This window comes from Micropterus dolomieu, linkage group LG21, assembly GCF_021292245.1.
Source record: "Micropterus dolomieu isolate WLL.071019.BEF.003 ecotype Adirondacks linkage group LG21, ASM2129224v1, whole genome shotgun sequence".
Taxonomy (NCBI): Eukaryota; Metazoa; Chordata; class Actinopteri; order Centrarchiformes; family Centrarchidae; genus Micropterus; species Micropterus dolomieu.
Window position 1 is genome coordinate 16923155 of NC_060170.1, and position 25507 is coordinate 16948661.

The 25507-nt window shown below is 39.8% G+C and overlaps 1 protein-coding gene across 1 annotated transcript in view; it reads left to right on the forward strand.

The window, feature by feature from the left end:
* commd10 (COMM domain containing 10) overlaps positions 1-19482 on the forward strand; it is a 76740-nt gene extending 57258 nt beyond the window's left edge. Inside the window, exons 6-7 of the mRNA XM_046035798.1 lie at positions 18627-18686; positions 18964-19482. Of these exons, the coding sequence (XP_045891754.1) occupies positions 18627-18686; positions 18964-19002 (99 nt within the window). The 3' untranslated portion in view covers positions 19003-19482. The remainder of the gene's footprint in view (positions 1-18626; positions 18687-18963) is intronic.
* Positions 19483-25507: the final 6025 nt, after the last annotated feature.

Below are 25507 nucleotides of genomic sequence, written 5' to 3' on the forward strand. Positions count from 1 at the left end.
CTTTCTTATCTTGAGCAACTTCACAGCTTTTTGTGAATCACATGGTGATAAGTAACACAGTAATAAAACAGCATGGATGTGTAAAATGCACTGGTAGGAGCTTAAAATGTGCAGGGTTTTTTTGGAAGAAACGAGCAAGAGTGAAGTTAAAGTGTGTGAACTATGAGTGGAAGGTTTGGAGGGATGTGGGAGAGAGGTGTATCAACAATTTATTTTTTTTGCATTCTGCTGCTTGCTGCTCACATAACACAAATTCACTACAGGGGCTGAAACCTCAGGATTCCTCTTAAGATGATGAAAAGATGTCTGAGCCTTGTCTCAGATGAGTCTTTAAGAGTGTGCATGGATTTAAAGTCTCTGGAGGCTTTTGTTACAAATGTTCAAGTTCATACATCAATGAAATAGTCATGAACCACACCATTTTGTCAGATTCAGATTGTTAAGCTTAGGTAGCTGGTGAACTGATTTGATGTAGGCAAAGCTTAATGGCTTGCACTGCTTCCTTCATCCGACCCATACGGTGAGCTTTAATCAGAAATCCAAAAAGACTTCTGCATGTATTTCCTTTTATTACGAGTAGTTATCAGTCATGCATCACATGCCGGGCTTTTAACGGTGAATTTTGCTGAAGTATATTGTATGTGTCAAGAACAGAATTAAAATAAAGTGCAGAATATATGTATTATATATACAGTGGTTTGGGATGTTTTTGATGTCAGACATCAATAAGTATCCCTGAGTCTTCTAGAAGATGAAGAAAGTGCCCCAGATTCACTAGTTAAAAATTTACAATCTATTTTGTACATGGCATGGTGTGTGTCAGTCTCTTCTCGCTGCCGTTGGCGCAGCTTAGGGCGATGCTGGCTGGATCTGTAATGGGACCTGGCTGATACATGAAGCATGATCTAAGAACAGTTATTAGGTGAGAAAATGACCAAGCAAAAAATCAACCATTTTGAACTGACATAGCTGTGTTTTTTAAGGTAAAATACTCGTGTCAGAAACCTTGAATGATTTATGTCATAATCTTCAGGGAGCAGAAATACTTGACACAAGGCAATGGAAATGCATCAAATCAATGAGAGAAGCACTTATTCCTCATATATTGGTTTAGGCATATAGACCGTAAGGCCATGGAGAAACCAGCAACCGCACCATATGGCAGATGACGCATTGCAGACGTGCTGACTACAGGGCTGATCAGAACCAGACTCTGTTTCTATTCAACACTGACCACAGTAGGGAGAGAGGAGGATAGAGGGGTTGAGGAGCTGTCATATTTCCCCCAGGATAGGAGGGAGAGATTCCCGTGTGGTTGAATAATAATGTGGCTCTACCTCACTAGAGAGAAGTTTGCGAGAGCAAGGCAAAGAGAGGGAGGAGAGGAATTGGTCATAGAACATTTGTCATAGAAGTTCAGAAGTGTCACAGGCACCGCAAAAAGTACTCCAGTGCCTTTAACCCCATAAAATTTGGCTGTGTGCGTGCATGTGTGCATGCATGTTTTTGAGTTCCATGCTTGCATGGAAGTGTTTTTTATTAAAGTTAGGGCTGCTAAGCAGCGAGAGGCAAGGATGGAGGATGTGGCAGTGGTGCGGTAGTCCCAGTCATCATCAGTTAGCTCACAGAGGCCACTGATGAGCACAGATGTTACCATGCTGCCTCTGAAGCACCACAAATGCACGCACCCTGCAAGATGTGAGCCAGATTTATCCCAAATTGTAGCTTGACACTCACACTGGCAAACAATATATTCAAAAGCCTAAGTGTGGAGGCAATGAGAATGTTTTTTCTTCTGACTTTGTTTGGTTTGTTTAGTATGCCTTTAAATGGAGAACAGTGGAAACCCAGCCTCATCACTGGCTGACAGATGTCCCTTAGCATATATTTATCTTGGTATCAAATCCACATTGGACTGTTGGACCCACAAGCTGCAGCTTTGACTGATTTTAGGAGAATAGTCAATTCAGGAATAGCTTTGCTTTCCAAGTCATTACACAAAAATATGACCCAGTGATAATCTGCCATGAAAAGATTTCTCACAGGACCCGGTGTTAGATGGCCGCTTTGGTGTTTAAATAATCATTAATTTAATTTACAGTAGTGTTTTATTACCGCAACAATGTGAATTATTAAATAACATACCTGTTTGTGGAGTATTTATGCTTTCAGAAATTAATCTTGTGGCCAAAATTGCTATATTGCATCTTTAATTAGGTAAATCTGGGCATCTGTTCAGAGTGTTTACATTGGGCTAGTTACATAATCAAAGGCAACTATGTAGTTCCACTATAGAACCTAATGCAAATATTGAGAGATATCTTTTATCTTCTCTCCACATATCCTTGTTGGCATATTAGCTGTAGGTATTCTTCTTATTACAACTGTTGTATACAAATCTTGTAATTGTTCATTTGTGATTTAGTAAAATTTTGTTTTTCTGTAATCAGTTTAGCACTACCCAAGCTATCCATTATACTAGTGGTGTGTCTCAATTCTTACCCTTCGATACTTGAGCGTATAAGTGCATTTACACTGAGAAGTGTGGCAAAATGCCTACTTTTGTTCTGCAAAGACTAAATAGGCTTGCCATTAATGGAAAAGGAAACAATTTCTGCAGTTTGTGAAAGGGTCATACAGGCTGCTTTTCAACAAGGCCAGTGGTGTAGTGTGCAGTTACTGGATTTAAGTAACACAACCACGCACACAGCTTGGGTGACAATGGCCTTGACGGTGAATTCTCTTTTAAACTGTAAATATCTATCTAACTTAACGTTAGCTCTTTAAATCTACCTTTCTCTTGCTGCCTTTCTCATTACTCGTCTCTCCCTGCCTCTCCTCTGATGTGTGTCGCCAGGGGTGTGGAATCGCAGAGATTCTAGAGCGTTCTGCAGACCTGTCTTCACTGTCTTGTCAAACTAAAAGCCTTCGCAGAGTTGTGTAATTGCGACTTCATGACTTTTCAGAAAATTCTGAAGCAGCAGTGTCAATAATTGTGCAGCGGCAAATGTACTTAGCGGAAACCCTGGCCCGGTTACATTTTGCCATTAAAAAAGAAGAAGAAGCAGTCAAAAGTTGCGATAGTCATTTCCAGTAAGTACCCCACATCCGCAGTCGATTTGAGACTACACTACCCTAGCGAAATGTATGCACTATGCAAGTAATTACATATGTACGCAGTGTACCGCATTAGCGTACTAATCAAAGTATCTGAATTGAGACACAACATAGTTGTGTGAGGCTAATGTGTTGCTAATACAACATTCTAAGCAAATGTTAAATTACTGTTGGGTCTCTGTTATGAAGTACTTTTATAACTTCCTATGGGAAATTAATGTTGATCTGTCATTGGTGATGCGTTGTTTCTTTTTTGCATGAGTCAGTATTTTTGTGTTGTTAGTAATTTATTTGCACCGTATAGTTGGTCTAATCATTGTCTCACAATCTTTTGTTAAACAACTTGCATCCACAGGCACTGCAATTGCTGTCTTCAACTATTATTGAAAATGTGTTTAGTTTTCTGCATGGCTGTGCACCTACATGCACAGTGAGGGTAGAAGAGAACATACTTGACAAAGGCTGTGTGATAGAAGAGTTTAATACTGGTGCTGGTTGACAGAGGTCTTGAAAGAGAAATGAGGAAGACAGTGAGAGAATGAGAAAGAAAGAGACCTTGGATGTACTTGGGTTGAAGAAAGAAAAGAAGAAGAAGAAGCCTTGTCCTCCAACATGCTGCACAAATGAAATACTTAAAAGCACGGTGTGTGCACATATTTCAAGGAAATAAAGCACTCAATGAATTAGAATTACTAACAACTAATTGTAATTCATTTGCCTTTCTGGACTATTGATCCTTTGTCAGTCCTGAAAGAAACAATCTGTGTTTGAGAGAGAGAGCGAGAAAGATAGTTTGTATTACTGCTGTGCCTAATAAAATAAGCAGGACCAATGCTTTTATTAAGAGAACAGGCAGTGGCATTCAAGTGTTTATTTCTTTAAAGTCCCTGAGTGGTGGCCTGTGCTATTATTTATGAATTAACTGCTAAAAATGCCTCAAAAATCCCTTTATGACACTGCAGCGCCCATCAAAGTGGAACAGCTGAGCTTTCCACAATCTGCATTTATCTTCGCAAAAGCCTGGTTGCAGGTTGATAGTAGGAATATTTATTGATTAATGGTTCTGTTAGCAACTGAGTTTCTTGAGCTTAGAACAAAATGTATTGCCTAACTCTGAGCACTCCTGTGCCTCAGCTTAACGGTACGTGTGAGGTTGTGAGTTTCATATAGTCAGTGATTCAATTTCTTAGTACTACTTGGTACTTTGTAATTGAGTTTTTCGAATAACTCAGTCAATCAGTTAGTTAAGAAGTTAGCTTATCAGATAGTGACTCTGTCCAACCATGTGTTTTTTTAAATTGTAGGCCCCGAAAAGACCGAGTTTGCTCTTTAGACGTCTGCTTCTCAGAAGTAAGGCTCTGAATGCAGTGTGTTTGTTTGTGTGTGTGTCTTCTCAGGCATGTCTGTAGTGAGCCTGTGTATGTACTGCATCCGTGCTTCAGTGTGTTTCTGTCATTCTAGTTCAGTGAGTGGCCCACTGGGTGCAGACAATCCCAGGCTTTGTGTGTATGTCCTGCTGCCATGCTGCGTACTGTACTGAATGGGCTCTGGGGAGCGAGGCGTGTGAAAATCCCACCCATGCCCACCTAAAGACTGTCAGCTGTGTGTGTGTGTGTGTGTGTGTGTGTGTGTGTGTGTACGTACAAGAGAAAGACACACAGAAAGAAAAAGAGTGTGTGTGTGTGTGTAGTCATGTGTGTAGGGTGGGAAGTGGTGGGTGAAAGAGGACACTCCACACCGAAACAACCAACTCTCTGTGTTGGACAGTACAGAGAGATTCTTTATTATTCTTTTATTTCATTAACTGGGGAACCTAATGACCTGACAAATGACCTCCAGCAGAGGCCACTCTGTTCTTTCAGCACCACTGTTGCTGACTGTCTGTCTGTCCCTTCCTCTTTGTCTCTGTGTACCTCTCTATCCCCTTGCATCATGCTTCACAATCTGTAAATGCCTTTGGACCATTTTCACCGGAGACATAACACAGCCTGTAATGTACAGTTGTAATTAATAACATTAATGGTGGTTGCATTAACTTGAGGATTTCTCTGTTCCAGGGCCTTTATGTTGTGCTAATGTTTTTAGTTACACCTGTGTTTTTCCTGCTGAGTTGAAAGGTCTCCTTTGAGAGAGGTTATTTCCATTTATTTTAAATATTTACTATCATTAGTACATTACATGACATGTTTTGGTCACTCACCTTGTCCATGCAATAAACCTCCCGTGATGCCTTCCGTGGTCTTGCATGCCAGATGCCACATACCATGCAAACATTGTAGCTCTATTAATTCATTGTTTTTTTCAAACAGGTCACATGACTTGCAAAGTGACCTGGTGGGCAAAACAACAGACCAACATAGTGGCTCATACCGCGACTCCCCTGTAGAGACGCCGCAAAAGCCGTCAAATTTTATTTGGATCACCATTCAACTTAAGAATAAGAAAGATATGAACACAAACTGCAAGTGTTGGGAAATATCTGATCCATATAACGTTATAGCATCTGCTGCCGCATTTCTACTGTTAAAAACCGCCAGGCCCCTGCCGCTGCTCGACTGCGGAATGTTTACGTTTACCTTGTGGGGAATCCCTCACCTAACACAGCCCCGGCTTGTCTCCTCCTAGATTAGTGCATCCGAAAGCACAACAACCATCCAGCATTTTGGCAATGCAAAGTAACAGTGTATCACTTGCTTACTGGTTGGCAGGCAGCGGAAAATAACGTCTTTTTTGCCCTCCAAGGGAGCGTTTTCCTTGGAATGTGACGTCAATTGAAAACTATGAATAGCAGTTCTGTCTTAAGTCAAAATGGAACTTGCCCAGAATGGCGGCCTATTTTTGAAAGGCAAAAATTAATTGTTATAACAGACAGAGGAATCCAGATTCCAGGTCTGAAAGGGCTTCTTTTGTTCTGTGTTTCCCTGTCTTCCCGTCTCCTCCCTGTAATTAATATATAAATGGATCCCTCTCAGGTAGATCATCATCATCATCATCATCATCAATAATTTTCGCTTGTGTTTTTGCTGTATTGTGTCTTGCTGCATAGCATGTGAAGAAGAAGGCGGATGTGGGAGATTTATGCTCTGGTGGAAGCCTAGTCATGTTCCCATTGTCCCCAACCACAACACAGGATGTGGTGGATTGTAATTGGGGAGGTGAATGGACAATACACACACACAAAAATAATGAACAAGTGCACACAAACTGCACTGACAGGACACAGGTGACCTCATCCATGTGAAACAAAACCAATAGGCAAAGTAGCCGCCGTCCTATTTAGCCCACCAACGAGGATGTTATTTGTTTAGCTACCTCCTGCTGCTCATAAATGTCAAGCCTCATCATAGTTGAATGAGAATTTGCTCCCCAATTTGACTGTGCAGGGTGTCCGAGTGTGTTTAATGTCTTGAATAAAGGTGCTGTTTATTTATTAAGCAAGTCTTCTGCCTTTCTTACAGCACCCATTTAGCACAGTAGGTAGTGTCCCCATTTCATTTCAGTTTGTGTTCCTCAAAAGAGCTTCTTGGTGAGATATATTCAGACCTTTTCCTCTCTCCTCCTCTCTTCTTTTCTTTCTTCCTCTGTCTCCGTCTCCTCCTCCAAACATCCCTCCATTTGTTCGGCCGTATCTGTTTGGGTGTTTGTTTGCGTTTGTGGCCTTGCCTCTCCAAGCATGTCTCTAAGCCCTGTTCCTCCTCTAATTGGTCCTCTGTATTCATATGGGGATGCGGAGAGAGGGAAGGGAGACTGCAGGCTGAGCTGACTCTTAATAAATGTCAGTCCACAGCCACGCTATGGACAGACAGCTCACTGATGGGCTGTTTATAACAAGGCGTCACTTAATTCAACAGGGGACAGGAGCTGAGGTGAAGTTACAGGCATAAAGAAAAGGAATAGATCAAGAGAGGGTGATGTATCTCGTCAACGAGAGATGGAGAGAAGATGAGAGGGGGTGCATGGAGACAGAATCACCTCAGCAGGAGGAAGGAGACGGAGAAACACTAAGTGATTGTGAAACAGCATGAAGTGTGTGAGAGAAGGGAGGTCACAGGCAGCAACGAATATCTGTGTTATGATGATGATAGTTACTTCAGTTAGTTAGATGATAGTTACTTTATGACGGTGATAGTTAATTCAGCTACTAATAATGACCAGTAGACTGCCCATTGACTTCAGTCAGTTGTAACATATTAACACAACTTATTGCAATAGAGGGTGCATGGAAACTAGTTAGCAAGTAAGCAGAGAAGTTAAAATAGTGATGAATAAACAGTTGAAATAGTTGGCTAAAAGAAATGGATAAATGGTTGAACTAATTAGCTAAACGTAATGGGTAAATAATAAAAACATCAGCTTCTGTATGAAAAGATAACTACAACAACAACCACTTGTTATTAACAGGGCTGAATAACATCCGGTGTATAATCCATTCATGGGAATTACTGTTACCGGTGCTAATTGTTATGTGCGTCACTTACCCTTACGTTTGTGTGTGATTATTGTTTGTGTTTTTGGGTGTGTGGGCCTTAATGCCCATGCTGGCTTGTGTATATACATGCCCGTGAGTCTATGGTGTATGTGCAGCCTTTTGTTTATTTGTGTGTCCCGGTTTGTTTTCAGAAATTCATCCTGTCAGGCCTGGAACCTGCTGCCTCCTCCCAGCCCATGTCTCTGCACAAAACAAAGCAAAAGTTTGTTTATTGTTTTGCCAGCCTTGTTTTTCTTTTGATTGTTGTCAAAGTTCCCACTGTCTCCTCTTGGGTAGCAGCATACACTCCACTCTTCTATGCTATTATTTACTCCCTGTGGTTTTATAGAGTTTAGATTGAATGAGAGTGTTATTAAAGGGCCTGTTGAAAAAGAAAAAAGTTAAGGGGGATACGATATTCAGACTGATGGAATGTTCTGGGCCAGTTCATTCCCAAGTGTTTTCTGGATATCATAGATATTAGAAAGACTGAGTGACATGTTGGCCCCTTTACATGCATTCGGGAGGCCCTTACTGTAAAGAAAGGGTTTTCCAACATGTCACCACTTCTGTGTCCTAAGTCTGATAGAGGTTTGGAAAATAACTTCTCTTAATATATTTGGAAGAATAGGACTGTATCTGTTTGTGTGTGTGTGTGTGTGTGTGTGTGTGTGTGTGTGTGTGTGTGTGTGCGCGCGCGCACATATCTGCTTGTGCTCACTTCTGATATAAATACCAGAGGAGATTGACAGTTTCTTATGTTTGGGTTTGACAGCTCTTATTTGTTGTAGTCAACAGGCTTTTAGTGAATGGCTGACGTTTTCAGGTTCCATGTCTGTCACTGTACGATGGCTACAGGGCGCTGTTGTTGAGATGGATACTAGCTCATGGTGTCCCCTTTTCAGCATCAGTGCACAGTGCATATGTGGCTCCTACAGGCTGTTTTTCAAAGAGTCATGGGAACATTAAACATGCTTGTTTTTTGAGCTATTGAGTTTTTTTTCTTGTTCCTGTTGATTGGCACATTTCAGATTTGTGTACAGCCACTGGGTGCAATGTTTGCTGAAGAAGAAAGTAACACATAAGAGGAGCTTAATGTTGTGTACAGGTATGGTTAATTGAAGGGGGAAAAATATCCAAAGCTATTGAAGATGTTCATTAAACTTCAGGGCCCGATTTATTGTTCATTTTATCATCCAAATGGATACTGGACCATCTTTAGGTGATGTGAACAGTTGATAAGCTACTGTACAAATAAGTAAAGTGTGGTGGAAAATTGATATTTTACTCTGTTTACTGTTTCACCCTGCATGCTTCATTATTATATACAAAGGTTTCGCTGTGTGGTATTTGATTATATTATATATATAATATATTTATTATGTTACAGCTAGGTGAAGTTCCCATGGGTAAGATGCTCATTAGAGAGTTTTATTATCTGACTGTCCTTGATAGGCCTTCATCTCAGGACAGATGGTCCCTACTCTCTTCCTCTCCTGGATAGCTGCGTAATACCCTTACAGTATAAACCTGTTTCTACACTGGCTCTTTGTCTTACACTCTGCAGACTGTTTGCACTCTGTATGTCTGTATGACCCTTTGCGAAGAATAAAACCCTTAAAAGACATCGAGATTGAATTCTTTATTTCAGAAGACTCACTAAAGGACAGATTTCCATTTCAAAAGTAGGATAATGCTGCACATCTTAAACATCATTTTGGTTTAAAAGTTCAGGGTTTCAAACTCTCTATTATGCTGATCATATGTAGGAAAACCCCTGTGGAGGAGGGAGTGAAAATACACTTTATTTACTGCCTGGAGCTTCGACCAACAAGAAAGGGTCACTTTTTTCTGAGTAAGAGTCACTTTCTGTTCATTGTGAAACTCTGGCTGTTGCTGCAAGGTCGTTCCTAAGAGGTGTACTACGAAGCGACATGTTGAACCTAAAGCCAGACTTTTCAGTGTCACGAAGTGTCAACTTGGCTAGTTCACTATGGTAACTTGCAATGCAACGCCTCCAGAGGAGGTGATGTTCAGGGTCTCGGTTCTACATCAACTGTAAAAGAAAAAGTCGCCTTTTTGCTAATTCTTTTCCTGACTATACTCTCCATGAGTGACATAAAATCTCAGCTAACGAAATGTGTTATATATGCACACCTGCTTAGCCGTAATACCACTGAATGAAACCGTGCGGTTACAGCATCGTGATGCCACGGGAACCCATATGCATTCAGTTGGTACATTCTGATTGCTTCTGGTCATATTAAAAGAATTAAAAAAAATTTACACAATTTTATCTTATCTTTTATCTTATATTTTAAAATTGTCTGTTGGTATTTATCAGAGCTAATATTAAATCCAAAATCATAAAAATTTGATTTGTAATTTTCTGCCAAAATTCCTCTCTTGCCTTATTTGCAGCAACAGTGTTGCTATTCGCCAAAATATTTTTTTTTACATTCCTCATAGCTCTCCGTTGTAACAACTGTCTGTTCCCCTTGGTGGTGGCACACGATTGGTACATTTTGTGTGTAAGTCTTATGGGAATGTGCAGAGAGCCTAATGCAGAAAACCGGGGTTAACAAAAAAAGTTGATAACCACCATTGTGATACCCATTATCTCTGCTTGGGGTTTTAGGTTTTCTCGTGTCAGCTAATGCAAAGAAAGCCTGGCTGTGTCAAACTAGCTTCGTATTACCACCCTGTTCTCGGAGGGGTTGCAAAACATTTTGGGATTTGACAAAATCTCTCCTCAAGCTCCATATAACTCTTCTGGGACATTCAATCCTATCACATGATCTTGACTTCACAAGATTGCTTTGTCAGCATTTTCAAATCAGAAGTAAACAAGATGGAGTCAAGAAAGGTTAAGTGCAAAAGTAAATCACTAAATCCAGTCTATATGCTAAAGCAAAAGCCCACACTAACCTGTCAGCTTCGCTAAGTCAGTTCCCTGGGGCATGCCAGTTAGACAAATACTGGTTCTAACAGATAACCTACTAGATACTGGTTCCAAAGTGAATCAAGTGGCTACCTACAAGAACATAATTAACACCTCAACAGTGGTAATGAGGTACAGACAGAAACACTCGCAACACAAAAGAGGAGGCAGCACACCAATGGAGCAAACAACAAAAAACTTTATTGAGTCATTACAAGACTGTTTTGACAGCACAGCTACCTGACAGAGTATCTGTTTTAGTGACAGACAGCTATGCAGCTGAACACCCACCCACACACACACACATATGAGAAGGCATGCATCCTCAAGCGCACCAAAAACACTTTTATGCACAAGCAAAGTGTGCCCGCATATGCTTCATGTCTCAATAAGTTGTTCATTTTACATCCAAGCTACCAGTGTGTGGTTTGACATGGTTGTTAGCTTAACTTGCATACAAAAAGACCAAGCAGTTGACTTAAGATAAACATTTTCATCTCATTTTTCTGATTTTAAAAAATGAGTGGCAGTGATGTTGAGATGCCAATTTATTCCACACAATTACGCATTTGTGAAAAATATCACCCGGTGTCTTCATGCAACAGTTTTATTTGTGCTGTCACCTGCGTGCATGCCCAGTGACAGACAACCCTCCTCATGTCCTCAAAAAATAACCCCTGCTGATCATCCTTCAGCAAGATGGCAGAATGCAGCTCAGACAGCCAGGGAAGCTTGTGAATGCTGGCTGGCACACAGACAGAGAGGAGAACAGGCAGACAGGTTGGCAGACATGCGTGTATTGTAAGCTAACTGACAATCAGGAATGACACATATCCTACGTTTGCTGTAAGCTGGCCAAGAGACAGAGAAGTAGTGAAGCACGCAGACAAGTTGAAAGATAGAAGAAAAGACTGACCAGCAGTAACTGAGTCATCAGCATTTTTTTATTAACAATGGTAAGGATGTGTACTGAGGCCAAAAAACAAAGAAGATTGTGTGTGTCAAAGGGATAAAGGGTTGCCAAAATCTGACAGCTCAGCCTCCTGTGCATTCAGCCTCTCTTTCTGTCTCTTTGTCTTTCACTGTCAAGATTTCTCTCCGTCAGGCAAAAGTCAGTGACCAGGCAGCGGCAGAGAGCTCCAATTGGACAAACTGTCAAAGAGCTCACAGTCACAGAAGACATATAATGTAGCAAAGTGACATAGTGGACCTATAATACACCATATCCTTCCATTGCAGAGAGCTTGAGCTGGCAAAATTACAGTAACCCTTTAATGTGATGCTGAATTAATGCTGTGCAGGTGTCATATTGAAAGAAGCAGAAAGGCTTTTTAGTCGAGCAAGAATGAACTACAGCACATTTTGTGCTAGTTGTGGTAACATAAATATCATTTTAAATATAAATACTCTGAACGGCCAATATAAGTGGATTCAATGGATGTGTTGAACTGTTTATTTCATGTGTGATGCCAAGTGGAATAAATCAAAGCTTAAAGAAAATTAACAGGCCTTTTTTCTTTTTCTTGTTTTTCTTTTTTTACAGTCACAATGTTTTTTCTCCTAATTAAGACGTTGTGTGAATGTGGCATACCGAACAATACTTTGGTGCTCGTTGTTTCTGTAAAATGAAATTAACGATTGAGTTGTGGAGAATGTTACCGATTTAATGATGTGTAGCATGTCCATATTGAAAAAAGTATAAACATTTATATTGGTATGTATAACCTAAGCAGTTTAGGACTAGCTCAAGCAAGTGACCCGGTGGGCTTTAACAGGTTTTATACATCTAATCATCTTCTAATTGGGACCTGCGTTTATTTGTCAAAACATCTAGACATACCAGACCAGTAAAAGGGACAGGCACCTAATTGTGCCTAGGCTTTTATTTGAAGTTTTACAGTAATTTCTGGGTTAAGTTACAAGCTTTAGGTTAAGAAAGCTCCAAGTCAGTTTTAGTCAATTTTATTCATATAGCCCAATATCACAAATCACAGATTTCCCTCTAGGGGCTTTTGACGCCCTCTGTCCTTAGTTTCTATATTCGGGAAAATCTCTTTAACAGGGAAAAAAGGAAAGAAACCTCTGGAAGAGCAGCAGAGGAGGGATCCCTCTCCCTGGACGGACAGACATGCAATAGATGCCATATGTACAGAATAGAACAAAGTGAAATTACGGTACAGACAATCATGATGACAAATTTATAAACAGATTGTTATATGAAGAATTGATCTGGGGTGGGTGGCATTGAGCAACTTCAGGTTTCGACAAACAGATAGGACCTGAGCCACACGACCTCCTCTCCACCATAAAGACTTGGAAGAGGACAGAAATACACAAACACACAAGAGGCAAAACTGTAGCACACCATTCACACAGATAGGAAAAAGGAACAGACACACTCAGAGAGAAAGAGCGACAAGGAAAATTGAGCACCCAGATAGCGCAGAGGGAAAAAACGTGTCCACCACTGAATGGACTTGGTTTCATTTGCCACCTGTGATGTTTCTGTCATGTCTGGGTGAGCCAACAAACACAATGTTTGCAGGGTAGGAACTTCATGAGGTGGTAATCATGTTTTAGCCACCAGTTAATTGTAAGCATAAACCTTTCCTTTGCCTTATGGTTAGGCCATTGTCAGACTGACAATATGCTGCATTGAAATATGCTGTCTCTCCATTCCTTACTATGAGAAAACACGGGCTCAAAATGTGCTGTAACCACAATGCAACGTCTTCCAGCAATGCACTGTGTTGATCCATCAGTTACATGCAACAGCACATACCTGGAGGATTACTTTTTGTAATCTGAACAGTGTATTCCTCTAGTTCATCATCACTACTTACAGAGTTGTACAATTATGTCTCATTGTATTATAAATTGCTGTCTAGTGTTTGGGAGTCTGATAAGCCTACAAAGTCACTGATATATAACTCGAACAGGTCTTCCTGGACCCAGCTTTTATCTTCTGACTGCTACCTATAGCAACACACCCACACCGTCTGTTGCATTTTCTTAACGTAGGGCTGTTAACAGTCTGAACACTTCCTTCCTCCTGGAGAGACAGCCTCCTCAGACTAAAAGAGGGAGTTAGCAGCAAGTGGTAAAACTATGCACACATATAGTACAACTCAGAAACTTCTCTGCCTCCAAGACACACACAAACTTTCACACAAGTACATATGTCATTTGGCTATACTGCAGAAGATTGATTGGCACTTGTTGTCGACACTTGAGCCTGATTGGCTTCACTTCGTCTCTGTCTGGTATGGACTTCGCCATGCATATTTTAAGATTTCTTTACCCAGCAGACAGTTTCACACAGACACTAAAAGTGTTGCCCCATTTCTCTCTTTCTCTCTTTGTGAATTTATAGACAGCTTTGTTGTTATATTAGGTTTGAAGTTCAATTTCTGGATGTAAGACAAATTCTTCCTGTCAGTGAATTCTTTTCAGTTTGATGTTTGAGATGCTTTTGGTTGTTTGTTACAATGAAAGCTCCCTTGGGTTATCACAATTTTTCATTATGTTACTTAAGCTTTCGTTCTCTGTCTTTGTGTTTCTTTACTTTCTTTACTTCTCTTGCTTTCACTTCACATGCTCATTGCTCTCATATCTATTTCTCCCCTTCCCTCCTTGTTTTTGTCAATCTATTTTCTTTGTCATCTTCTACTCCCTCTCCCTTTCCTTATTCCCACCCTTCCTGTCTTTGCTTTTATCAGTGAGAAGTCAGAAATTCAGTTTCTGAGAAGCACTCAGAAAAAAAAAATTCACTGCTTTGACAAGTGTTTCAAATCCACGCTACTCTTTATTGCACTGAGGCAAATAATTGATGAATAGTGCCTTTTTGCGTCCACCCAGCCTCATTCACACAGACTCCTTGTGGTACAAGAATATCACTGCTTCGATGCCGTAGACCACGGTCTTAAATAAACTGACATTTCTGACACCGGTAACAACTTGATGGGATAAAAGCGTGGCGTGTTGAACGTGTCATTCTTTCATCAGTTGGAATACATTGATTGGTTCACTGAAGAACACACAAACATCTTGAAGCTTATAATCATAAAAAGTGGGCTTCTCTTAACATGAATTCAGCGGTTACAGGTTGTTCATCTAAGATGACACCAGATTTGTTGCTCTCTGAGCATCAGGTAGAGTAGGCTTTTTTAGTTCAAAGGGAAATTCTGGTTTATGATACTGCAACTTAGATTTTGTTTGTGTAGTCATGGCCATCATAAAAGTCTTGAGCACGAAGACAATTAGACAGGTTGTACAGGAACAAGACAAAGCGGGCATTCAGCCCAAAATCAGCCTGCAGCAACTATTTTATCTTTTGTCACAACAGTCACGAGGTAAACAGGAGAGATAAAGCTTTCACATTACGAAGTTATCTACCAGGAATGCACCCTTACATGTATTTGATCGGCCAGTAGAGCCTGATTCAACTTTTTTTGCTAGTGTCCCTGCGTTGACAGCCCCATTGCACGTGCACACTGGCTCAGTTCAAATGAATGAGAGAGCTGTTACCACAAGTTATGGCAATCCAACCAGTAATTGTTGAAAGATTTCACAAAAAAACTAAATTGTCAACCCAATGGTGGTGCTAGAGGAAATGTTGGGGAATAACTAAGGACACTAGACATCATCATCTGGAGACCAAGAATGTCAGTACAACTTTTAGACATTTTAGTCTTGGCCAAAGTGGTGAACTGAGCGACTGACTGAAATCCCTTCGTTGCCGACCGTAGCCATGCCACTAGTGCTTAGAGATCCACCACTTGATTTGAAAGTAAACCTCAAATTGAGGACACCCGAAATGTCAGTAATTATGTCGGTCTTTAAACTGTTTACAACTGTAAGTTTGGGTAATAATTTTACTGTTGATCTTTGTTTTCTCTTCCAAATTGATTTGGCTAACCTTGGGTGGGTTGTTTAAATCCAGACTGCGTGTCCGACTTCTTTTTAGCTAGCTGTTGTCACACTCCCAGATTTTAAAAACCAAATTGATGAATATAATTATCACCGATAGTAATGAAGGCCAAAGCTATGAAAATAATACCCAGGTTGCAATAAACCAGAATTTTGTTAACATTGTGGTTTCCCCAGTTTGAGTTTGAGGGCTTATGCTGTAATCCATATCGAGCTTATTCCGCTATTATCCCTCCTTGACTTTGTTAGCTCATCTAGGGAATTGTACAAGTAACCTTGTCGAAAGCTATTAGGGCTTGTACCAACAGCTGCAAGAGAATATTTAGTCCCTTTTTTCAGAAGTTGTTAAAGGATAAGTTTGGAGAAATGTTCTTGATTTCTTCCACATGTTTATTTTTCTTTTCTTAGTTTATTCTCTCTCTTGTGTGTTGGATCTCCCTTAGTGTGTAGCCTATATTGTTGTAATATATTCCAACATGTAGTGTATATGGAACGCCAGATCCAAGTGAATTTGTGATTATCTTCACGGGTTAATCCTGTTTTCTCTATCCTGACACAGGATTTTGGCACTGAGGCAAGTAAGAAGTGTGTGTGTGTGTGTGTGTGTGTGTGTGTAGTGGTAGTATAGGGCTGTGATGATGAGGATGATGCATCCTATCCCCATTAGTGTTAGCCCAGATCTGTCAGAGACTTGTTGGGTTACTGCCTGGCAAAATCTCAACCCTGAGGAACAATGGGATGGGCCAAACATACACAAACACACCCGTGTGCATACGTTCCCAAGACAAATCACCATTTCTCTGTTTCTCACACACACACACACACACACACACACACTCACACATATCCAGCAGTACCTGGAAATTCTCATCAGAACATACTGTCAGTCTTACATTCACATAAGCACAAACACACTTTCATCCTCAACCCCTGGGCAACAGATAGGAAGTGTTACAGTCTGGCTTGTTGTCTTCACTTTATTGTAGCTTAGATTTGATTGACATCATATTCCACACACTCAAACAGCATTTTCTGTTGCCCTCTGTCTCACCTTTGTCAGACAATAATATAGACTGCTCCATTAGCTGACAAGTGTTTATTTCTTCTTCCAACTTGGCTTGTATTACTGTGACCAAAGCACATTGAGGACCATCAACCCAAATAAGTGAATATGCTGTTCTGGTTTGTCCTCATTATAGTAGTGTTTGCCACCGTGAAGATTAATAGGAAACCTAGTAGTGTTCAAATCAGTGCTGTTGGAAGCACTCACTCAAATTTTAGTTTTTATTTCAAATCAAATAACTTCCTAACAGCAACCTTGTTTACTCTGAGAAATAATTTATCACCTTGTAGAACTACTTTGATGTGCGTTTTCTTTTCATTGTATCTCACTCGGTTGATAAGTTGTTTGATTACCTGTCCTACAGAGGCTGTCCTTGCGGCGCTCCCTCTGTAGCTAAATCCAAGGCTGTCCTACATTCTCCTTGTAGAGCTGCTGTGTAGTGGAGGCTTTGACAACAGATAACATTTTCCCTCTGTGCTCTCTGTTATGGACTTTTAACGTTGCTTCTAATTAATATCTCTGTCATTAATTTGCGGTGACACATGGCTTCCCTCCACTCACCCACCCACCCAGCCAGTTAGATTCTTGCCCCAAAGCCCCATTTAGTCTCTAAGCACCACAGTGCAGGGAGGAGCGACAGGAGTGTACAATCAGACAACTACCGTGTGGTTTTGTCGTCTTTCTGCACAGATTTTTTTTTCATTTTTGTTTGTTAGTTTGTCTCTTTCTTTCTTTCCTCCTTACCCTCCTCTGCCCTCCTAGTTGGCGCCCGGAGTTTGGTTCTATCATCAACATTCAGCACAACGGACACTGAGTGCACTTTGGTTGGCTACAAGACCTTCTCATTCTGCGCTACCCAGAAAGCATTTCACACATTATAGCTATTTTCTCAATGATTGGTGTTGATAAAGTGTCTCGCCATTACGCCCACTCGTGGGGGTGGATTATTGTTCAGCCTGATGATGATAGCAGCTCAGTGATGGTTGCCCTTGGTTTCTGATGTTTGTCTGCGGAACCTCGCTTCCCTCAGTAGTTTGTCAAGCCAGCAGTCTTTTCAGAAAGGTGAGAGAAAAAGCAAAAGGTTGTCAGGTGACCCTATAAGCTTCCAGGTGAATAAGCAGATAATGAGACAGTGTACATTATCTTACAGTTACTATAATTGTTTGAGAATTGACATAGCATTTGTCATTGAACTGAAAACAGATATAAATATTCACTTAATAAATATTGGAGCACTGTTCACAGATCTTGATTACATATACTGGCTTCACAAAGACACAAGCTTCCTTATCTGTTATATTGCTAAAAGGTTGCTTATATATTTACATTATCACTGTATATATTGATAATATTGATTTACTTACTGACTTTGTAATAGGTACTATTTTATCCACTCAATCTAATAAAAAACATCTGGCTATATTCACATTATGAATTTACTATTGTTATGTTATGTGTTATTATTTCAGCAGGTTTTCATGTTTTTTTTTAAAGTTTTAAAGTAAGAAAAAGGTTGAAATAAGGAAATAAAGAGTTCCAGTTTTTGCTCTGTACAATCATTTTTTCAAATCTGAAATCCTTACAAGCTTAGCTTGTTTTTTATGCTAAATGATTCACTCTTGCTTTATCAGATATACTAGACAATGTTTCCATCTTGAGCCTAATTTTCTATATTACACTGCAGGCTTTGCAAGGTTACTGCATGAGTTTAGTGTTGAAACAATATTTAGCTCATCATGCTTCATATTTAGCGAGGGCTACATATGATGCAGGCCAGTCTCTTTTTAAAAGTAAGCCAAACAGAATGGAGAAAGAGTGATGGGTATGGTTCAGTGTATTTTTAAACACTCAGATGGATAAGACTTGGAGGATAGTACATGCTGACCGGGGAGCACTAATAATTAATGAAGGTTTTTATAGAAAGCACAAGAAGCTTACTGAAGAACTCTTGGTCATGACTCTTACGCATGTGCTCTTATTGCTGCTTCTGCTCTGTTGTTCTTGTACTTCTTCTCTGAACTTCCTACCTGAGGTTGTTTGTTCCTGTCACTCTTATGCTTCTCTGACCCGATGTAACCCTACAACTCTTTCTTTCTCACTCTCTCCAGGTTCAGGAAAATGTCTTTGTTGATTTTAACCACCAGGAGCTGCTTGAATTCTACAACAAGGTCTGTTGTTTTGGAGTGTGTGTGTTTGTAAGAACACGAATATGTCCATGTTCATGTTTCATATATATCTTTGTGTTTCAGTGGCTATCTTCCATGTTGCATTTCATCCTGATTGGCAGACGTTGCCTGAAAAATTACATCTGCCTGCCTTACTTCCTCATACTTTGATAAATGTTGTAGCTTCGTTCTCTCTTTTCTCTCCCTTTCTCTCTCTGTGTTTCTCTTGTGTGCATCATTTTTTTTTCAAACACTCAGCCTTTTCTCCTCTCTCTTCCAGCTTGAAATTGTGCAAGGCCAGTTGGATTCCCTCACTTGATGGCTGGTGCTCTTTGTACGAATACACACACACACACACACACACACACACACACACACACACACACACAGCTGTTAGAGGCCTAGCAGTTCCACAGTTGTCAACATTTGAAGGAGGGCGTTTCTTTCCATTATGTGCTTCTTTTAATCCAGATTTGTACTCATAACGTAGAGAGGTGGAAATCTGATTGAATTTTTATGTCCTCATTAAGTAAATGGTGGGGAAATTCTCTTGTACTTAAACTTGTTTCTTAGTAAGATTTTTCTGCACCCTGCAGTGAGTAACTTAATGTTTGATCGCATTGTAAATGAACTATAATAAGATGATACAAATGTGCCAATAGTCAATAACCTTCAAAATGTATTTGTTCCCATAAAAGGAAATGAAATGTTGTTTTGAAAATGGATTTTGTAACTTGCAGAATGAACTAGTGCCATTCTAATAAAATCTGAAGTGGAGGTGAAATCCATCCAAGCTGTTGTTATTTAGTGAAGGCTCATTATTTCTCATTAAGACCAACCTGGACTGGTGGTTCAACAGATGGGAATTCTGGGAGGCACAGCGGACCTCCTGTGCGCGTGTGTGCGTGCGTGGGGGGGTGCTCGCGGCGCAGCATGCTTGTGTCTGTGTGTAGATGGGTGCATGAATATGTCCTTGTTCGTGGATCTGTCCTTCCTTGTATGTTTGTGTGCATAATTCCTATCTTTCCTTCTTTCAAGTCAAACTTAAGAAGTTCCCAGATTCCCAGGTGTTATTCTACCATGCAGCTGTGGAGGCACGTATCGTCAAACAAAAGATATCGTCATATCGCACAGCCTTAATACATACTTGCATACATTCATGCTTAACTTACCTACTGTATAGGTTTCATTACTTACTTATTTGTAGTACTAGCTGTACCTGTGTACATACTTTTCAGTTTCATTCATAATACTTATTTGGCCCTCAAGGGCCAATTGGAGGCTTGTTGAAGCTGGTTTGCCAACATAAAAACACAAAAACAGTTAATTCACATGTATAAACTTTAAAAATACAAAAATATGAAAGAAATTAAAAGAAAAGAACAACAGTTGAAAGTGGCCAATTCAATTAGAGGCAGTGGACAATTCATTGCTGAGCAGTGACAGTGTACTTAATCTTTACCTGCTTACTTACTTACCTGTATACACTCACCTCTAAATTTGCGTACCTAGCTACTGTTTGTTGCATGTCTTTTTTTAGATGATAAATCAATTAATAACATGTTCATTTATTAGCATGCAATAAACTACAAGATTGTACTTTGTCATGGTTCTGTTTGTGATTTTTATGGGCAGAATCTTTAGATGGAAGAGAGTCTACTTTCTGACCTCAGAAATGCATCTCTGCTTTTTGCTGATGACGTAGTTCTGTTGGCCTCCTAAGTAAGTAGGTAAAGTTGTTTTAGTAGAGCACCTTTCACAGAGTAGGGTCACAGAGTGATTAACGAGAGAAAAAATGGTTAAAAATGAGACCATAAAAACAGTATAAAGAAATGACAATGACAGAGCAACAGCAGACCTTGAAAACACACAAAATGACAAACACTAGACAGTAAGAGGTGAGACAAAGGCTAGTTCAAGGAAATTAGTCTAAAGGCGTTAACAGAGACTGCAGATCGTAAGTCTATAGGAAGAGTGTTCCACAGTGTTTCAGCCAAGAGCACTTCAAAGGCATGATCACCGTTTGTTTTCAGTCAAGCGCGAGGGACTACCAAGTGATATATATTTATTTATTTTATTTCAATTTTTAATATTTATTTATTTATTCTTTACACACACATACACAGTTTTAGTGTTTTACTTACTTTATTCTTAATAGATATATTTTTTTTATTATTTCTTTTTTTTAATACACACAAACACACACTTTTAAGAATCTTTAAATTAATCCAGACACTTTGATTTGATTAAACACTGATCTCAAGGATGCTTTCATGAAGAAGAACCCCCTTTGGTTTTAGAGTGAGTCGCTGCCCCAAGTATCTCAAGGTATTGTTCATTATCAACAGGTGGTCAGTTTGGTGCAGTGTTTGTTTGTTTATTTATTTAAAAGAGAAGGACAATGTTCAAATGTAAATGAGCTAGATTTAGCCGTACAGACTAATTTTCATCTGGAGCCCCTGGCAGGTAACGCAACATTAAAACATGTCATACAGACAACATTAAAAAACATACACTTATAATCATAAGCAGACAACACAAAAACATGGATAAAACATGGATAAAACATGGATAAAACATTAAAACACGAATTATATAAGCACGGACAAAATCAGACAAGCACAAATAATTTGACACGTAAAATACATCAGCATGTGAGTACAGGAATATGTAAAACAATAACAAAAGCACTACTGCAAATTATGACAACATATTTGATTGTCCAGTAACCACTGTTTTATAGCTTTTGAAAAGGGGGTAAGAGAAGAAATGTTTCTTAGATCTTTAGGTATCGTGTTCCAGGTACACGCTGCTCGGTATGAAAAGGCTGACTGTCCAAAGTTTCGTATATGGTATTTTACAGTCACCTCTGGAAGTAGCTGTGGCAGATGAGTTAAGATTTTGTTTAACAAATTCATTGAGTGGGGGTGGTCTAAACTGTGGAACATTTTAAACACAAGCAAGATATCAGCAAATTTGACCATATTTTCACAGTTTAAAAACCATGTTTCTTTAAAATATCACAATGATGAAATGAATTTGACTTTTTATTCTAAGTTACTGCAGAAGGACAAACTTCAGGTAGGTCATTAATATACAGACTGAACAACAGAGGACCCAAAGTTGAACCTTGAGGTACACCTAAGTCATTATCAGTCATTTGGGAAGTTTTATGTTCTATGCGAACAGACCAGTGTTGAAGGTCACTGGTGTTTTACTCGTTTGTCACGGTGAAGAAGAAGATGAAGCTGATCTCAATTTACATCTGACCAATGTTCCAAATTGCTGGGAGGCAGCCGCAGAACACACTAGAAAGATTATATATCATCTGGCCTAGGTATACCTTGGGATCCTCCAGGTGGAGCTTGAGGTCATGGAGACGGACATTTAGGTTAGTTTTTGTATCCTGCTGCCACTACTTCACAGACCCGGATAAATGGTGGAGAATCAGTGGATGGATCAAAGTAAATATGAGATTATACAGATTTAGTCTCCTGTATAATTGGAGTACAGTACTTCAATCTTCACAAACAAAATTTTTATTAAAAAAAATTCTCTCTCAGTCAGCCGAGCCATTGCAGACAGCTTTCCCATGTGGTTCTGTTGCTTTTTGTGTCTAACCTTAGCAGGTGGCAACTGTGTTAATAGGACAAAAGTCTAAGCCACGCCCTGAGACACCTCTGTCCAGAGTGCTTTTATTTTCTTTTTTTTTACTCCAGTTGACAATTTTTGCCACCATGCGAAAACGCCTGCAGCCAGAGGGAGCGCCGTGTTCCACAGCATGGAGAACAGATGGCAAGGCCGAGCAGAGATGGCCGCCTGGAAAAAAAAAAAAAAAGAAGAGACTCACACACTGACGCTCACACTGAGATCCGTCAGAACAGCACACAGAGTCTCAATGAGAGCGATAGGGGGAGTGTGTGTCGGAGTGTGTGTATCTGTGTCTGGTGAGTTATGTCTCTGCATGTACTTGTCAAAGCTGTTTGCATGCTCTGGTGTGTGTGATGAAGCAAACTCAGTTCAGCTGGACACCACACAAACATACACGCTGTTTTTTGCAGCGGATAGTTGGGGGGTTCTGTGCTTTTCCAGCTTTAATAATAAGTGTCTAATGGACTCACCTCACTATGTGGCTGCAGCCCTACAGGGTTGTCGGAGCTTGGCCACAGATGATGGACACTGATAGCCGGTTTCCAGGATACACAAATGCAAGTAAACAATTCAACACAATGTTCACCACCCACAATAATTTTGGATGTATTTGATATATCCACATTATTGTTTATTGAAATCTTTGTTTTTAATCACTCATGCTGTTTTTTCACCAATTGAAAACTGATTTTTTTGTTTAAAATCCCCTCCACGATGTTTTGTAGCTGGGGAAGCTTTTTTAAAGTGAGATGTATCCACGATAACGCCTGTTGTTAAGCCAAAAAGAAACCCAAATTAAGCAAACAGGGAAAAAATCAGCTGCAACACAATGTTGCTTTATTCTGTTAAGTGCTTCGCCGCACCAGGAAATGGCACAGTGAAATGTTTTATATAACAGGGTTATATAAAATTGGATGCTTTCTCATTTTTAGGCTCTCAGAAGAGATGTAACTAGAGGTGGAACTCATAAATCACTTTGCTGATTCGAATCATTTCATTCAGTTCAAAGTTTCGTTGTCACTGACTCTGACGTTCAGTAATTTGTTCCCTTAATCTAATTGGTCGCACCACAGTTTTAAGGGACTTCAGTATGTACAACAGTAAGTGAACACTTGACCTTTGAAAGACACTTTAGCTTGTACAACGGTAAGTGAACATACCACTGTTCAAAGGCACTTCAGCACGTACAGCAGGGAGTGAACGCATCGCCTTTCAAAGGACATTGAGTCTGTTTCTGGTCCAAGCTGTCACATTCAGTTCATTACAAAATTAGCCTTTACAAGCTCTGCACATAAGGTTAATAGCTCAACAGCCTATTATTTATGACTGAGTTATCAGATTATCATGTTTCTGTGTTTTTTTGCTGTCTTTTAATAGTCTTTTAATGAGGAAGTGTTCACGGCTGAGTTAACAACGGCTCTCTCAGTCACCTGTGAGGGGAGCTACAATGCTAAAAGCTTCTGATTTGGTAAGCGACAATGGTGGTTCAGTATCAGTTCAGTTTGAGGATTCATTGTTAAAGACTCATTCGTACATGTACACCTACTGTTTTTGATGTTTGAGTGTGAACAGTGTACAAACAGCTTTTTTAAATGTAGCCACGTTGTGTGGACATGGCTTCTACCACTGGCAAAACATTGAAGTCCATTCATAAGTGCTTGTAGGCACTTTGTGTGTGTGGATCAGTGTGTGTGGACTACATGCTTGTGTGCATCTGTGCATACACTAAGGTCATGTGTCTTTTCTCCCGTCTGTGCAGCGATGTTTGTCTCATGCCTGTTTGGCAACCATTCTTTTCAAATGACAAAGGAAACGCGATCATGAGTGGGTTTTGTGAAAGATAAACAACAGCCTAGAGTCACAACAATAATATTAAGCTGCACCAATAGCACCAGTGTGCTTTCATGAAGAATAACCCTTCACAATGGCCAAGCAAGCTATGAGCAGCTAATAAAAAGTGAACAATGGCAGAGAGGTAGTCACGAAAAATCTGTGTGTGTCAAGAGCAATCTGTTTTGCATGCCATTGACTCTCATGTGTGCCTGGCTATTAAAATATTTATTACCGTGCTCTCTAGCAGAAAGTGGTGGACACCAACTGAATAAAAATTTGACCAACCTGCTAAACCTTTTGTCATTGTTTCTTACATTTTTAAAATTGTCATCTCCACTATTCTGTCTGTGAATAACTAGATGAAAGTCATAGTTCATTTAAAACATTTTCATGGCTCACAGGTTCCTAGGAATCCTATTTCCCCACTATTCCCAGTCATAATGATTGTTTGACAGTTGAGGTAATGTCCTAAAGGATTCCTACAGGAAACTGTGTGCAGAAATATTGCTTTGCATCTTTTGGCACACAAAACTGAGAAGAAATCTGGTTACATGACATTTGCAATATTAAGAGTGGCCTATTAATTTGGTAGGTGAGGTGGGGGTGGGGCAAAGTCACTGTTATACAAATAACAATAAAGTCTATTGGCTAAGGAGTCCAGACGGCCACTCTAAGTCCCAAGTAAAGTTCTTAGTCAAGACTAACAAGTCCCATCATCCAAGTGTCCTTGTCCTAAACAAGTCATAATTTCGCTGCATTGCCAAACTTTTTTAATGTTTGGGCTTGAGGAGGATATCCAGTCAAAAAGGCTTAAGTGGAAGTCACAAGTCATTTGTTTTAAAATCAGAATGAAGTTGCTAGTCTCTCTCGATTTTGTCATCAAATCCAAGACTAGGGTCTGACTCAAGTCCACACTTCAGATTAACACATGTGCAATCATGTTGAGAGTCTGAATCCCAATTCAGATTGGTTTAGCAAGGCAATTTGATTTAAAAATACATAAACACAATTCTTATCTCAACGTTTACTCTTTTTTTAACAATTACCCAATCACATGGTGCTAAAACAGGGGAGTGAAAGGTGACACCTCACCTTCTGAATTAATCTGTGCTATTTCTTGAGGCATGTTAAGACATGATGTTGCAAAATGTGAAACACTTTCAAAAGCTGACAACTTTAATCTAATGTTTCCTAAGGCCATAATACATTGGAGCCATTTTCAGGCGGTGTAAAGCAAATTCACCTCCTTAAACATTATTTTCATCATTTTTTCCTGATGTACCAGCCTTCTTTCTATATCTAAAAACACCCCTCATCCACATTTTTCATCACTTTGTCTC